Source organism: Aethalodelphis obliquidens, unplaced genomic scaffold (assembly GCF_003676395.1).
Source record: "Aethalodelphis obliquidens isolate GAN/ISIS:26980383/991018 unplaced genomic scaffold, ASM367639v1 scaffold6, whole genome shotgun sequence".
NCBI lineage: Eukaryota > Metazoa > Chordata > Mammalia > Artiodactyla > Delphinidae > Aethalodelphis > Aethalodelphis obliquidens.
The window spans coordinates 62122677-62138420 of NW_020837950.1; the positions used below are offsets into that span (position 1 = coordinate 62122677).

General features: G+C 36.5%; 1 protein-coding gene across 6 annotated transcripts in view; it reads left to right on the plus strand.

The window, feature by feature from the left end:
- The window catches only part of LARP1B (La ribonucleoprotein 1B), a 128777-nt gene that overhangs the window by 34720 nt on the left and 78313 nt on the right, over window positions 1-15744 (plus strand). For 5 of the 6 annotated variants that reach the window (XM_027103690.1, XM_027103691.1, XM_027103692.1 and 2 more), the window contains 2 exons: window positions 1847-2019; window positions 4212-4577. In XM_027103690.1, the coding sequence (XP_026959491.1) occupies window positions 1847-2019; window positions 4212-4577 (539 nt within the window). Of the gene's footprint in view, window positions 1-1846; window positions 2020-4211; window positions 4747-15744 lie in introns of those variants that run through there. The other variant, XM_027103694.1, reaches the window with a different exon arrangement.

Consider the following 15744-nt stretch of genomic DNA (forward strand, 5'->3'; position numbering starts at 1 on the left):
TGTTTGTACATTTTTGTGTTTTTTAAAAAATATATATACTCATTTACATGCACATACATATTGCCTGAACGAACTTTTTGGCCAACCCAATATAAGCACATGTATTGTGAATATTGTGAAACATACAACTTCATGGTAGAAACATTATTCAAGCTTAAAGAGCAATTAGAGATGATTATATCATAAACTTAAGTAGGTATTTAAAAATTCAATTTCTGTGTTAAAAATAGTAGATACTAATTTCTCTACCTTGTGCCAGATACTGTTCTAATCGTGTATACATGAACTATACATACTAATTTAGTTAATTCTCCCAGTTACTAGTGGTGGTTCCTAGTCTACTTTTAAAGCTTTATTTACTGCATGAACAGAGATGATTCATAGTGTTAGGAATAGGGTTCTCTAGAGTTAATGTTTTTTTCATTCCTATAACTTCAGTATTAAGACTGACAGCCCAAACCTTTTCACTCGTACTAATTTTTTGGATCACTTGATGACATGTACCATTAAGTTGTAGAGCAGCAGTGTCCAATAGAAATATTACGTTTGCCACACATGTAATCCTAATAATTTTTAATAGCATTAAAAGCTGTAAAACAAATGAAATTACTTTTAATATATGCAAATATTATGACATTAATATAAAAATTATGGACCAATGTTATTTTTGTACCAAGTGTTTGAAATCTGCTGTGTATTTTACACTTATCCTGAATACATTTCAGTACTAGCCACATTTCAAGTGCTTTGTAGCTCCACAAAGCTAGTGGCTATTTTATCGAACAGTGCGGTTTTAGAGCATTTTCTGTTATGAATCATTATACTTCTTTTTAAAGCAATATAGTAATCTGGTTGTTGAAGCCTGGATCTGTGTGTCCATGGAGAAGATAATAAATCCATCTGATTCTCATATGTAGTAGATGAAAGTAAAATCTTGGACTACTCTCTCAAACTCACTCCTGGAATGTGCCTTTGCATTTTCATTTAGTAAGTTAGGATTGTTGGTGTTCATTTATTTCAACTTTCTCTCTGTAGTATTCAACTTTGCAATATTTTCAGGGAATTGGCTTTGAGGAGTAAATAATGTTTAGAAGTTTACAGTATAAATTTGTTTTTAAAACACTTTTTGTCCAAAACAAGTTCATATTGCATTATAACTTAAATATTCTTCAACTTCTGAAAAAAAATTTATAAAGGAATTGATTTGTATTTTATAGAGCATATAATTACTTTGATTAAAAGTGTGGAGAAAGGTATTTTTAATTCCAGCAGAGTTGTAAAATATTTTGTTATTACCAGGACATTGCACTTTAATGACGTGACATTCTAGTCTTCACAGTATTCACTGCGAGCCAAGGGCCAAACTGCATTTAGGTAAACCTTGTTAGGCAAAGGAGATGAGAAAAGTATGAGTATTGGCCGCCTTAGTATAGATCCTAGCAGAACAATGAAGGATTGATTTTGCCTTGAATAAAATACGAATTTTATTTGCTTAGTAGCATTTAAGATTCCCTAATTTCATTACAATTAATGAATCTAAGGTTTCACAGAGAATTGACTCCCAAATAGATGTATTGTCATAATTAGTAAGTGACTTGCATTGATATTCTTGAGAAGTTTGAATGAATGTGTCTGCATAAGGATTGATAACATTCCTGTTATTATTCATTGGCTTCACTCGAATACATCTTACAAACCCCTTTGGGTTTGAAAATCATTGAAAGATTATAATTGAGATTGATTTATCATGTTTTTGTGAAGAAAGAAAATGCCCAATTAAAGAAAAAATGTTTGTTATAAGTAAGAAAACCATTATTTTAACTATAGAACTAACTTAAAATTTTAGAGTCTGCCCCAAATTCTCCAAGAATTGGAAGTCCACTGAGCCCAAAGAAAAACACTGAAACAAGTAATCTTCAAGCAGTGTCTAGAGGTTTGTCTGCCAGTTTGCCCGACTTGGACTCAGAACCTTGGATAGAAGTAAAAAAGAGACATTGTCCATCCCCAGTGAAATTGAAGGTAAGTTGTTATGACCCAAGTGAAGTGTGATATATCTTATTTAGAAATTTAAAAAAAAAATTATTTATTTATTTTTGGCTGTGTTGGGTCTTCGTTGCTGTGTGTGGGCTTTCTCTAGTTGCGTTGAGTGGGGGCTGCTCTTTGTTGCGGTGCACGGGCTTCTCAATGTAGTGACTTCTCTTGTTGCGGAGCTCGGGCTAGGGCTAGGCGTGTGGGCTAGCGCGTGGGCTAGCGCGTGGGCTAGGCGCATGGGCTCAGTAGTTGCGGCTTGCAGGCTCTAGAGCACAGGCTCAGTCATTGTGGTGCATGGGCTTAGTTGCTCTGCGGTATGTGGGATCTTCCCAGACCAGGGCTCAAACCCGTGTCCCCTGCATTGTCAGGCGGATTCTTAACCACTGTGCCAGCAGGGAAGTCCGAAGTGTGATGAATTCTGAGTGGAGTGTAAGGCCACTGTTTTTGAGGTACATATATAAATTTGGAAAAGTTTTAAGAAAAATGGTAAAAATGGGAACCATTGCCCTTCAGTAAAGCTTATGGGTTACTAAGTAATTGAAAATAAATAATATTGTATCATTTTTTTAAATTTATCTTATTTCTGAATATGATTTAAGAATATTTCGCTTTAACCTTTTTTACTTGAAATTAGTTTATATTTGAATAATATTTCAGTTTTTTTTTTTTATTTTTTTGTGTTTTTTTTGGTATGCGGACCTCTCACTGTTGTGGCCTCTCCCGCTGCGGAGCACAGGCTCCGGACGCGCAGGCTCAGCGGCCAGGGCTCACGGGCCCAGCTGCTCCGCGGCATGTGGCATCTTCCCGGACCGGGGCACGAACCCGTGTCCCCTGCATCGGCAGGCGGATTCTCAACCACTGCGCCACCAGGGAAGCCCCCGTATTTTGATTGCTGTCACATAGTCCTTTCCTGCTCTTTGTACCTACCATCTTAAAACTTTTTAGGACCCCAGAGGGATCAATGGTGTCTGCCTTCCCTGTAGCCTTCCTTTTTTTTTTTTTTAAATAATATTTATTTATTTAGGCTGTGCCGGGTCTTAGTTGCGGCACACGGGATCTTCATTGCAGCATGTGGGATCTTTTTAATTGCAGCATGCGCACTTTTTAGTTGCGGCATGTGAACTCTTAGCTGCGGCATGCGTGTGAGATCTAGTTCCCCGACCAGGGATCAAACCTGGGCCCCCTGCGTTGAGAGTGCAGAGTCTTACCCACTGGACCACCAGGGAAGTCCCAGCCTTCCTTGATACGGGTTTTAGATTTCTATTTCCTCTAGTCATGTTTATTATTAATATAATTCCATTTGATTTCTGCTTTCCAGCAAATTATAAAAATTTCTGATCTTCTGATAGTTATACTTGTTTTCTTATTGGCAAATTATGGTATTAATATAATTGTGAGGTAAAAAGCTTTGAGACTAGGGAGGATCATTGAATCTGGAAGTCAGAAGACCCTGGTTGTTCTGGGAATTCCCAGTGGTTAGGGCTCTGTACTTCCACTGCAAGGGGTGTGGGTTCAATCCGTGGTTGGGGAAGTAGGATCCCGCATGACATGCAGCACGGCCAAAAAAAAAAAAAAGTCCTTGGTTGTTCTAGTCCGGACTAATTCTGCAATTGTGGACAAACAGCGTCACATCTCTAGGCCTTTTTTTTCCCCTAATCTGTAAAACAAGTTGGTACTAAGGACCATTCTAACTCTAAAGGAGTCTTTAATATAATCCTTCTTTTTTCAGCTTTGTGGGTTTTTTTAATCTTAAACTGATTGTTTAGCAGTTACTTTATATTTATTGGCCTGGAATAATACTGGTATGATTTTCTTTTACAGTTGGACTGCTAATCTAGTTATTGAGCATACAGGGTTTTTTTTGTTTGTTTTTTGTTTTTTTTTTTGCGGTACGCGGGCGTCTCACTGTTGTGGCCTCTCCCGTTGTGGAGCACAGGCTCCGGACGCGCAGGCTCAGCGGCCATGGCTCACGGGCCCAGCTGCTCCGCGGCATGTGGGATCTTCCTGAACCAGGACACGAACCCGTGTCCCCTGCATTGGCAGGCAGACTCTCAACCACTGCGCCACCAGGGAAGCCCGAGCATACAGTTTTGATATTACTTACATTAACGTTGTTATGTGACATTTATTGTAAAAGTGATAACAATGTTTTTATATAAAATACCAATTTCTTCCTTCAGGAATCACCACCTCTACCTGAAGAGGCATCAAATCAACCATATCTTCCAGATGAACAAGAACAAGAAGAACTTGATTTTTTATTTGATGAAGAGATGGAACAAATAGAAGGGCGAAAAAACACATTTACTGATTGGTCTGATAATGATTCAGATTATGAAATTGATGACCAGGATTTAAACAAGATTTTGATTGTAACTCAGACACCACCTTACATGAGAAAACATCCTGGAGGAGATCGAACAGGCAACCACATATCTCGGGCAAAAATTACATCTGAACTTGCTAAAGTTATCAATGATGGCTTATATTATTACGAGCAGGATTTGTGGATGGAAGAAGATGAAAACAAACACACAGCCGTAAAGGTAATTGTTTCTGATCAACATCTTTCTGTTGATACTATGTTTTGATGGCACATTGCTGCTTATGTTTTCCTAAACTTGAGGGTTTATTTTATGAAATTTTGAATATAAATAAATTATATTTAATTTGAAAAATTCCTGGAAATATATCTGATATTCACAACCTGAAAAATTATTTTATTAAAATGACAGTGAGATAAGTACTTTAATTACAAAAATAAATATTAACACTCACTGATTAAAAACCCTTTTTTCAGGTGAAAATAATAAGAAGGCCTTTTCTCATAAGAAGGAATAAAATCTAAAGTTATGGTCAGGCTTAGTTTATATGCTTTTTCCTTTCCTGGCTAATCACCCTAGCTATGTGAGCAGGGCTTCACAAAGGAGTTACTTTTGTTGCCCCTTGTGTCCTTCTCACCTTAGTCTGTAGTGCATGTTCTGTGGTTGTAGAACTGGTTGTTGACAAGTATAGAAGATTAAACTGGCTGATTGTCTCTCCTTGTCCAATCATAACTTTGTTGCTGGGAGTGGTGTTTGAAACCTTGTTCCAATTTTTTATCTTCTTGCGTTTCACCCCACCTCCTGGTACCTATCCCAGTTATTAAGGTACAGTAAGAGAGTGCCAGAGTAGTCTACTGGCTATCTGCATTCCTTTTATATGACTTTTAATGGTATAGATAGGAATTAAAAAGGATCTTTTTCTGCCATTAAATTGATCAGAACCCCCCCCAAAATTAAATATTTGTTTTAGGGATAGAATAATGAGGGAAGAGTTATATAAGTATAATATGCCAAATAGGAAAGAGATCTTGGTCAGAAATACAGTTCTAGAAAGGAAAGCCAGCCAACTCGTGGTTGGAAAGAAGGGGCTGGCTGTCTGTGGAGCTCCATAGCATCAATAAGTGTGTGCTTTCCTTCTTGAGTCTTCATTTCTTTTCTTCCTGGAATTTCTCCATCACTGCTTTTACCCTCCTCTCTAGCCCCTGCCTTTCTGGAGATCCTGCCTCAGGATATGGTAGCTTGTCAGTGACTTAGAGCCTGAGCAGTTCTCTCTGTCCTACTGCTATGGGAAAGGAAGTGTGTTTTTATAAAGTTTCTTGGTTGAAAGTCTTTCCTTGTGTAAGGGTTGTTACTTTATTTGTGATACTTAAGTTCTATAAGTAACATCTAACTTAAATCCTTTCGGGAACAAAAAGAGATAGAAAATAAACTAATAATAGGTTAAAATTGTACTACCTCCATTCCCTATCCCTCTGCCCTGCTTTGTTCTTCACCATCTACCATTCTGTATATTGCACTTACTTCTTTTCTGTTTCCATCTCATGAATGTAAGATCTATGAGGATAGGGATTTTTGTCTTACTTTGTACACTGCTGTATCTCCAGCTACAACAGTTCCTGGCACAAAGTAGTGCTCAATCATATTTGTTAAAATGAATTACAGATTAAACATTATGAACTAACCAGGGGAACCTAACCTCTGTGTATAATATTGTTTCTGTGGGAAAATATTTTCAGAGTGCCAAATAACGAACTTGCAGGTTACCTTGAGAAACATATCCTGTTGATAGATGATTATTTGCTTTAAAGTATAGACAACAATAATTAAATTTAATTCATTCATCTATTGCCTTGGCCATTAAATATTAGTCCGGGGAAAGTAATCTTGGCTATATGGCTCTTAAGCATTATGGGTCTGCTCGTAATTATGTCTTATCTGATCCCTATGTACACTCCTGTTACTTATTTCCTTTGTTTCTAATTCTGTGCTCAACATATAATTTCTCATTAGAATTGTACTTTTTCTGAGAGTCTGTTTAGAGGGAGAGGAATCAATTATTTAATATATATTAAACTCCTACTGTGTGTGTGACACTGTGTTAGGTCCTGGGCGTGGAAGGGGAAGATAACAGTAGGATCTCTACATGCCTGGTTGTTACAAATAATTGGGGTGATAGACATTAAAATAAGCTGCAATAAGTACTTGATCACAAATTATGATAAGTGTGAAAAGAACAAGATGCTATTGGATTAGGCTATAAGGGAATGCCTGTGAGAAAGTCACAGTTATAGTGAGATAGGAACTATGAGTAAGAATGAACCATGCAAATAACAGATAAACCATATTTTAGGAAAAGGGACTAGCAGGTGTAAGGATCTGAGATGGGAAAGAATTTGGTATATTTGAGGAACTGAAAAAAGGTCTGTTGATAGTATTTATGTAAGAGAACAGTTATAGATATATAGACATGCATCTGATCTTAGAAGGTAACATGTGGGCCATGTTAAACAGTTTGGAACTTACCTAAAGTTCAGATGCAGTACCTTGAAGAATTTTATACAGGCCAACAGGATGTGATCTAATTTTTATTTTTAAAATATCACTAGTTACTATGGCAGAGAACGGATTAGATGGGGACAAGAATGGCAGAAGAAATCCAGTTGGGAGGCTATTAAAGTAGTCCAGGAGATGTATGTTGGTAATTTAAGATAAATTGGTAGCAGAGGAAATGTAGAATTTATAAGACCCAGGTCTGAGCCCTGAGGAGTGATCATTTAGGAGTTGTGTAGGAAACTGGTGTGGAAGCCAAACACTGTCTTCAAGAGGAAAGAATAATCAGATGTGTCAGAAGCCGGACAGATTGAGTGTAGGTATAAATGAAAAGAATGCCAAATTGGTAGGGTTGTTTGTTGATCATTTCTGACTTTGTAAAGGAAGTTTTGCTGAATCCAGAAGCTGTGTTGAACTGTACCAAAGAGTAGGTGTAGGCCTTCTGTTTCTGACATGTCCTTATTACTGAAGACAACTAAAATGGCCTTTTAATAAATGAGAAAATATCTACTTAAAATCCTTGAAGATCTACAAGGTAAGTTATTATCAGAATAAAACCATAGAGAAGTAGAGTGTTGAAACCAGTTTTGTCTGGGAGACGATTTTGGAATTTGGGTAGTTTGAGAAGTTCAGCTTTGCAAAAGCCACTCAAAATATAGGGGTAAAAGACAAACCCATGGCCCAGTCAAAGTCAGGGATTCCAACAGGAGTCCTTTTCCCATTGAATTGGTACCTAAGGAAAATACCCTAGGGAAAGAGAACTTAACTGCTTTCTCATCTTTGCCTCTATGGGACCACAAAGCGTATTTCCTTAGTTGTGCTAAGCAGAATAAGGAGAAAAAAATTGGCTTAGAAGTTATAATCATGCAACCCAAATTCACACTATATGGGTGACTAGAGTAACTACTAGTCATAAATTTAAAGTGATTGTGGCCTGTTTATTTCCCAGAAATTAGCAGAAGCAAATCTGACTTTTTTGTGAAGACATTCACCTTTATCCTAGACCTCAAAGAATTTACTCAAATTATTTTGTAATGAAAGTGAGCAGCTTGGGCTTCCCTGGTTAAGAAACCGCCTGCCAGTGCAGGGGACACGGGTTTGAGCCCTGGTCCGGGAAGATCCCACATGCCACGGAGCAACTAAGCCCGTGAACCACAACTACTGAGCCTGCGCTCTAGAGCCTGTGAGCCACAGCAACTGAGCCCACGTGCCACAACTACTGAAGCCTGTGTGCCTAGAGCCTGTGCTCCACAACAAGAGAAGCCACCACAACAAGAAGCCCACACACTGCAACGAAGAGTAGCCCCTGCTCGCTGCAGCTAGAGAAAGCCCAAGCACAGCAACAAAGACCCAATGCAGCCAAAAGTAAATAAATAAATTAATTAATTAAAAAAAGAAGTGAGCAGCTCACAAAGTTAATAAGCAAACAAGGAAATAAGGTACTGCATGTGAGAATGAGCAAAAGTAACAGACAGTAAGACCATACCCTGAAAAATTTTAGATAGTAGGATTATTAAACATAGTATAGAGTAACTTTGCTTACTGTGTTTAAAGAAAAATATCTGCAGGGAAAAATAAATTCTAAAGAATAACCTTTCTAGAACTTCTGGAATAAAAACAGTTAAGGCTGAAATTAAGAACTCAGTTAATTGAAGGGATTAACAGCAGATTAGATACAATTAAAGAATCAGTGAATTGGAAGACAGTTTACAAGAAGCTATTCAGAAATCAGCATAGAGAGATAAAGAGATAGAATATATGAAAGAAGGTATAGAATGGTATTGTAGACAGTCTTTGATATTATTTGGTGTATTTCAAATCAAGTTGTATAATTTAACATCTAGTGGATTTTATTATAAATCTTTTTATTTTTGAGAGAAGTAAAAAGCAAGTGGAACATAGAGTGATAAACATGGTCTAAGATAGGTATTTATTCAGAGTTCCAGAAGGAAAAGAGAGAAAATGGGACAGAGTCAGTATTTTAATAGGTAACACCTAGGACTTTTTCTGAACTGCAGAGAGGTACCAGAGTAGAGCAGCCAGGGAAGAAAGGCGGTTACTTTCAAAGAAAGAAGAGTGACTGGACAGCTGATAGCTGACATCTCACCAGTAACATTTGAATGCAACAGACAATGGAACAATGGTGTTAATATAACACGGGAAAATAACTACCAACCTATAATTGTGTGCCTTGCAAAAGTATCTTTCAAGTAAGAGAGTGACATGTAATGAGAGGAATTGCAGTTCGTCAAAGGAATTTCCAAAATTGGAATAAAAGTGATTCCAGGTGCCAGAACTACAGAAAGGAGTATAGAGCAAAGCAAGTGATAAATATGTGAATAAATCTGAATAAATATTAACTTTATAAAACAATAACTGTGTCTCACAGATCTAATATAACATTAACACAAACTGGGAGAGAGCAATGAATGAATCATATTTAAAGGTACTTTTGTGTTTGGAAAGAAGATAATTGATTAGTTTTAAAAGTTTTCATTTTGCCGTTTGAACGACACCCATTTAAAAATAAGATTAGGGGCTTCCCTGGTGGCACAGTGGTTGAGAGTCCGCCTGCCGATGCAGGGGACACGGGTGCGTGCCCCGGTCCAGGAAGATCCCACATGCCGCGGAGGGGCTGGGCCCATTAGCCATGGCCGCTGAGCCTGTGCTCCGCAATGGGAGAGGCCACAACAGTGAGAGGCCCGCGTATGCAAAAAAAATAAAATAAAAATAAGATTAGAAGGAATAATCTTGAAACTAGGAGAAAGGGAAAATGTGGAATAAGACAAGAATAAAGGGGAAGGAATCTTCCAGCACAAAAATGAGGTAGTAAATTGAAACCCAAATATTTAAGTAGCAAAAATGAATATTATCAGAATGTATGCAAATACAACCAGTTATGTTATTTACATGTGACACATCAAAAAGATAAGAAAGCCAAAAGATTGAAATTAAAAGACTGAAAAAATACATAACGTAAAATAGTAATAATCCAAAATCAATCTACAAAGTGTAGTCCCTATCAGTATCCTAACTGGCTTCTTTGCAGAAATTGACAAGCTGATCTGAAATTCATAATGTAAATTCAAGGGACCCAGAATAGCCAAAACAATCTTGAAAGAGAACAAAGTTGAAGGATTCATACACAGTCCTTACATTAAGGCAATGTTGATACTAGTATAAGGATAGACATACAGATCAATGGAAGAGAATTGAGAGTTGGGAAATACACCTATGTGTCTGTGGTCAACCAGCTTCCAGCAAAGGTGCCTAAAAAGCCATTCAATAGGGAAAGAATAGTCTTTTCAACAAGTGGTCTTGGGACAAGTAGATATCCACATACAGAAGAATAAGTTAGACACCACCCTAACTCACCGTGCACAAAAATTAATTCAAAGTAAATCAAACAAATGAATATAAGAGCAAAAACTGCAAAACTCTTGGAGGAAAACATAGAAGAAAATCTTTGACTTTGTATTTGACAGTGGTTTCTTGTATGACACCAATAGCACAAGCAACAGGAGGAAAAAATAATTTTGATATTATCAAAAAATTTAAAATTTTGTACTTCAAAGGACACCAGAAGATGGACCTCCCCCCAAAAAAACCATTTACATTAGCACCCCCCAAAATGAAATAACTGAGGTATAAATCTAAGAAAATATGTACAAGGTCTATGTGAGGAATACCATAACTTTGATGAAAGAAATCAAAGAACTAAATAAATGAGAGAGATTCTGTATTCATACACAGGAAGAGAGACTCAATATTGTCAGTTTTCCTAAATTGATCCAATGCAATCCCAATCAAGATTCTAGGAATTTATTTTGTGGATATTGACCAACTGATTCTAAAATTTTATGGAGAGGCAAAAGACCCAGAATAGGGGCTTCCCTGGTGGCGCAGTGGTTGGGAAGCTGCCTGCCGATGCAGGGGGCGTGGGTTTGTGCCCTGGTCCGGGAGGATCCCACGTGCCACGGAACGGCTGGGCCCGTGAGCCATAGCCGCTGGGCCTGCGTGTCCGGAGCCTGTGCTCCACAACAGGAGAGGCCGCAGCGGTGAGAGGCCCGCGTACCAAACAAAACAAAACAAAAAGACCCAGAATAGCCCATACAATATTGAAGGAGAAGATAAGTCAGAGGACTGATAATATCCAACATCAAGAGTTACTATAATGCTATGATGATCAAGACAGTGTGATATTGGTGAAATAACAGACAAATAGATCAATGGAACAGAATAGAGAACCCAGAAATGACCTCTAAAAATAAACTGATCTTTGGCAGAGGAGCAAAGGCAATAAAATGGAGAACATATAGTCTTTTCAACAAATTGTGATGGAACAACTGGACATCCACATGAAAAAAATGAATCTAGGCACAGACCTTACTCCCTTTACAAAAATTAACTCAAAATGGATCACAGGCTGAAATGTGAAACACAAAACTATAAAACTCCTAGAAAGTTATATAAAATAAAATCTAGATGATCTTGGGTTGAGCAATGACTTTTAATAAGTTGGATTTCATTAAAATGAAAAACTTTTGCTATGTGAATGGCACTGTCAAGAATGAGAAGCCAAGCTATGGAATGGTAGAAAATATTAGTAAAACACACATCTGATAAAGGACTATAATCCAAGATATACAAAGAACTCTTAAAATCAACAATATGAAAACAACCTGAATAAAAAATGGACCAAAGATCTGAACAGACATCTCACCAAAGAAGATATACAAATGGCAAATAAGAATACGAAAAGATACTCCACGTCCATATATCATCAAGGAATTGCAAAGTAAGACAACAGTGAGATTCTACTACACACCTATTAGAATGGCCAACATCTAGAACACTGACAACACTAATAAATGCTTCTGAGAATGTGGAGTAACCCTCATTCATTGGAGGTAGGAATGCAAAATGGTACAGCTACCTTGGAAGACAGTTTGGAAGTTTCTTACAAAACTAAACATACTCTTACCATAGATTGTGTGGACAATGTTTTGTCCACACAAAAACCTGCACGTGGATGTTTAAAGCAGCTTTATTCATAATTGCCAAAACTTGGAAGCAACCAGGACATCCTCCAGTAGGCAGATGGATAAATAAACTGTGGTATATCCTGACAATGAAATATTATTTAGTGGTAAAAAGAAACGAGTTATCAGACCATGAAAAGACATGCAGGAACCTTAAATGCATGTTACTAAGTGAAAAGGTCCAATCTGAAAAGGCTACATACCGGGTGATTCCAACTAGTCAGTGTTCTGGAAAAGGAAAATGATGGAGATAATAAAACTAGTGGTTTCTAGGGGTTGGGGGGAGGGAGGGATGAATAGGCAGAACAGACGATTTTTAGGGCAGTGAGATTTTTTTGGTATGATAATATTATAATGATGGATATGTCATTATCCATCATTTATATCCATCCATATATCAAAACCCATGGGAAGTACAACACTGAGTGAAACCTATGTAAATTATGGACTTCTGGTGATGTGTCATTGTAGGTTCACGGATTGTAACAACTGTAACGCTTGGTGCAGGTTGTTGATAGTGGGCAGGCTGTGTTGGGGGGAGGCTATAGGGTATATGAGAACTCTAGTTTCATATAATTTTGCTGTGAAGGTAAAACTGTTCTAAAACATAGTGTACTGAAAAAAACAGGTTAGGAGAAAATATTTGCAAATCATATTTAATAAAGGAGTTGCATTTTTAATATGTAAAAAAACTCTTACAGCTCAATAATAAAAAGGACAAATAATCCAGTTATAAAATGAGCAAAGAAAATGAATAGATATTTCTCCAAAGAAAATATACAAATGGCCAATAAGCCCATGGAAACTTGGTTGACATCATTAGCCATCAGGGAAGTGAAGTGAAAAATCATGATCACAATGAGATGCCACCCATACCTACTAGGATGACCACAATAAAATATATATACTCACAATTGCTGGTGATGATGGGGGAAATATGAATCCTCATGGACTACTGGTAAGCAATTTGGCAGTTCTCAAAATGTTAAACAGAGTTATTATATGACCCAGGAATGCCACTGCTAGTTATATACATGAGAGAAATGACAATATATGTCCACGCAAAAACTTGTACACAAGTCTTCCTTGCAGCATTATGAAAGTGGAAAGAACTAAAATGTTTGTCAGTTGGTGAATGGATAAATAAAAGGTGGTATAGCCATACAATGGAATATTATTTGGCAATAGAAAAAAGTGAATTTACTGATACATGCTATATGAAAACATCATGCTAAGTAAAAGAAGCCAGTCACAAAGTACCACATATTATACGATTCTGTTTATCTGAAATGTCCAGAACAGAGAGAAATTAGATTGATGGCTGTCTAAGGTGGGGTTTGGGATAGGTGGAGAAAATAGTGACTGCTAGTGGGTACTGGGCTTCTTTTTGGAGTGATGAAAATGTTGTAATATTGATTGTGATGATGGTTGCATGTGTAAACTAAAAACAATTGTACACTGGGGTAGATTGTACCACAAGTGAACTATATCTTAATAAAATGATTTTTAAACAAGTAAAAGGAAAGACATCCTGTGTACATGGATTGGAAGTCAGTACTACCCAAAGTGATCTACAGATTCAGTGCAATCCCTATCAAAGTCCCAATGGCATTTTTTGCAGAAATAGGATAACGGATAATGAAATTTATATGGAATCTCATGGGACCCTGAAGAACCAAAAACAATCTTTAAAAAGAAGAAATAAATTTGGAAATCTCACGCTGCTGATTTCAAAACATATTGCAAAACTACTGTAATTAAAACAGTGTATTGCTGGCATAAAGATAGACATAGACAAATGGAACTATAGAGCCCAGAACTTGAATGCCAAGACCACTCAGTGGGGAAAGGACAACTTCTTCAACAAATGGTGTTGGGGAAACTGTGTATTCACATGCAAAAAAATGGAGATGGACCCTTACTTTAACACCATATGCATAAAAATTTTAATAACAGATTAAAGACTTCAACCTAAAACTCAAAACCCTTAGAAGAAAACATAGAAGTGAAGCCTCATGACATTTGATTCGGCAGTGATTTCTTGGATATAACACCAAAAGCACATGTTAAAAAAAATAGACAAGTTGGAATTCATGAAAATCAAAAGCTTACGTGTATTAACAGACACAAAACAGGGTGAACAGACAGCCTGCAAAATAGGACAAAATATTTGCTTATCATAACTGATAAGGTGTTAATATTCTTGAATATATAAAGAAACCCAACAACTCAACAAAATAACTCAATTTAGAAAATGGACAAAGGACTCGAATAGACATTTTTCCAAAGATGATATACAAATGGCCAATAAGCACATGAAATTATGCTCAACATCATTAGTCATTGGAGAAATGCAAATCAAAATCAAATGAGTTATCAACTCATTAGGATGGCTACTTTCAAAATAAAAAGCAAAACACAGAAAATAACATTTGTTGGAGAGGATGTGGAGAAATTGAAACCTTACATTGGTGTTGGAAACATAAAATAGTATAGCTGCTATGGGAAACAGTATGGCAGTTAGAAAACTAAAGAGATATTTGCATGTTTATAGCAGCAGTATTCACAATAGCTAAAAAGTGAAAACAACACAAATGTCCATTATCAGATGAATGGATAAACAAAATGGTGGTGTTTATGGGCGATGGAATATTATTCAGCTTTCAGAAGAATGGGAATCTGTCACATGCTACATACATCACTGATAGTCTTTCAGGACATACTAAAGGAAATAAGTCCCAAAGACATAGTGTATGATTCCATTTATATGAAGTACGAAAGTTTTAAAATTCATGGAAACAGAGTGGTGTTTATGGGGTGGGGGGAAATGGGGAGTTGTTTTAATTGGATAGAGTTTCAGTTTTGTTTAATAAAAAAACTTGGATATCTGTTGCACAACAATGTGAGTATACGTAACACTGCAGAACTATACACTTAAAGATGGTTAAGATGGTGATTTGTTATTTGCTTTTTTATCCCAATTAAAAGTAAAAATTATAAAAGAAACCCAGCCATTTACCAAATAAGTAAAAAGTAAAGGAAAAAAGCTGTAGTACATATATTTATATCAGACAGAATAGGCTTACAAAGTAGACTTGAAGACAAAAAGCATTACTAGTGCTAAAGAGTGTCCTTTTGTAATGATTAAAAGTGAAGAAATTCATCAGAAAGTATAATTTAATATTTGATGTATTTAATACAAAATATTCGAATATGTGAAGTAAAAGTTGATAGAACAAATCCAGTCATAGTGATGTAATTTACCCCCAACTAAATAAGGAGTGATCAAATAATTAAAAAAATGAGAATAATTTGAGAAACAACTCTGTACCTAGCAACTGCAGAGTACATGTTCTTTTTGAAGATATGTATACTACTTTGACCTATTTTATAAAGCAAATTTTTAAGCATTGATAATACATAAAACACACTAATAGTGGAATTAATTTAGTGTTTAACAATGGAAATAATACCCTGTGTGTTTTGGAACAAAGATATATTTTAAATAACTCACCAAAGAAAATATCATAGTGGAAATTAGAAAATCTAAGTGGAATGTTAGTTGAATTTTAAAGGTGCACCTAGAGAGATAGGCTTAAATGCAAATATTAGGTAAAATTCTTGAAATTAATAAACCAATCACCACTATTATCTTTGCTGTATAAAAATCCTCCCCTACCCCCAGTCTCAAAGGCTTAAAGTAAAAGATTTCTCACACTGCTTGGCAGTGATTGGGTTGGCTGCTTCAACTGTGTGTGTGTGTGTGTGTGTGTGTGTGTGTGTGTGTGTGTGTGTGT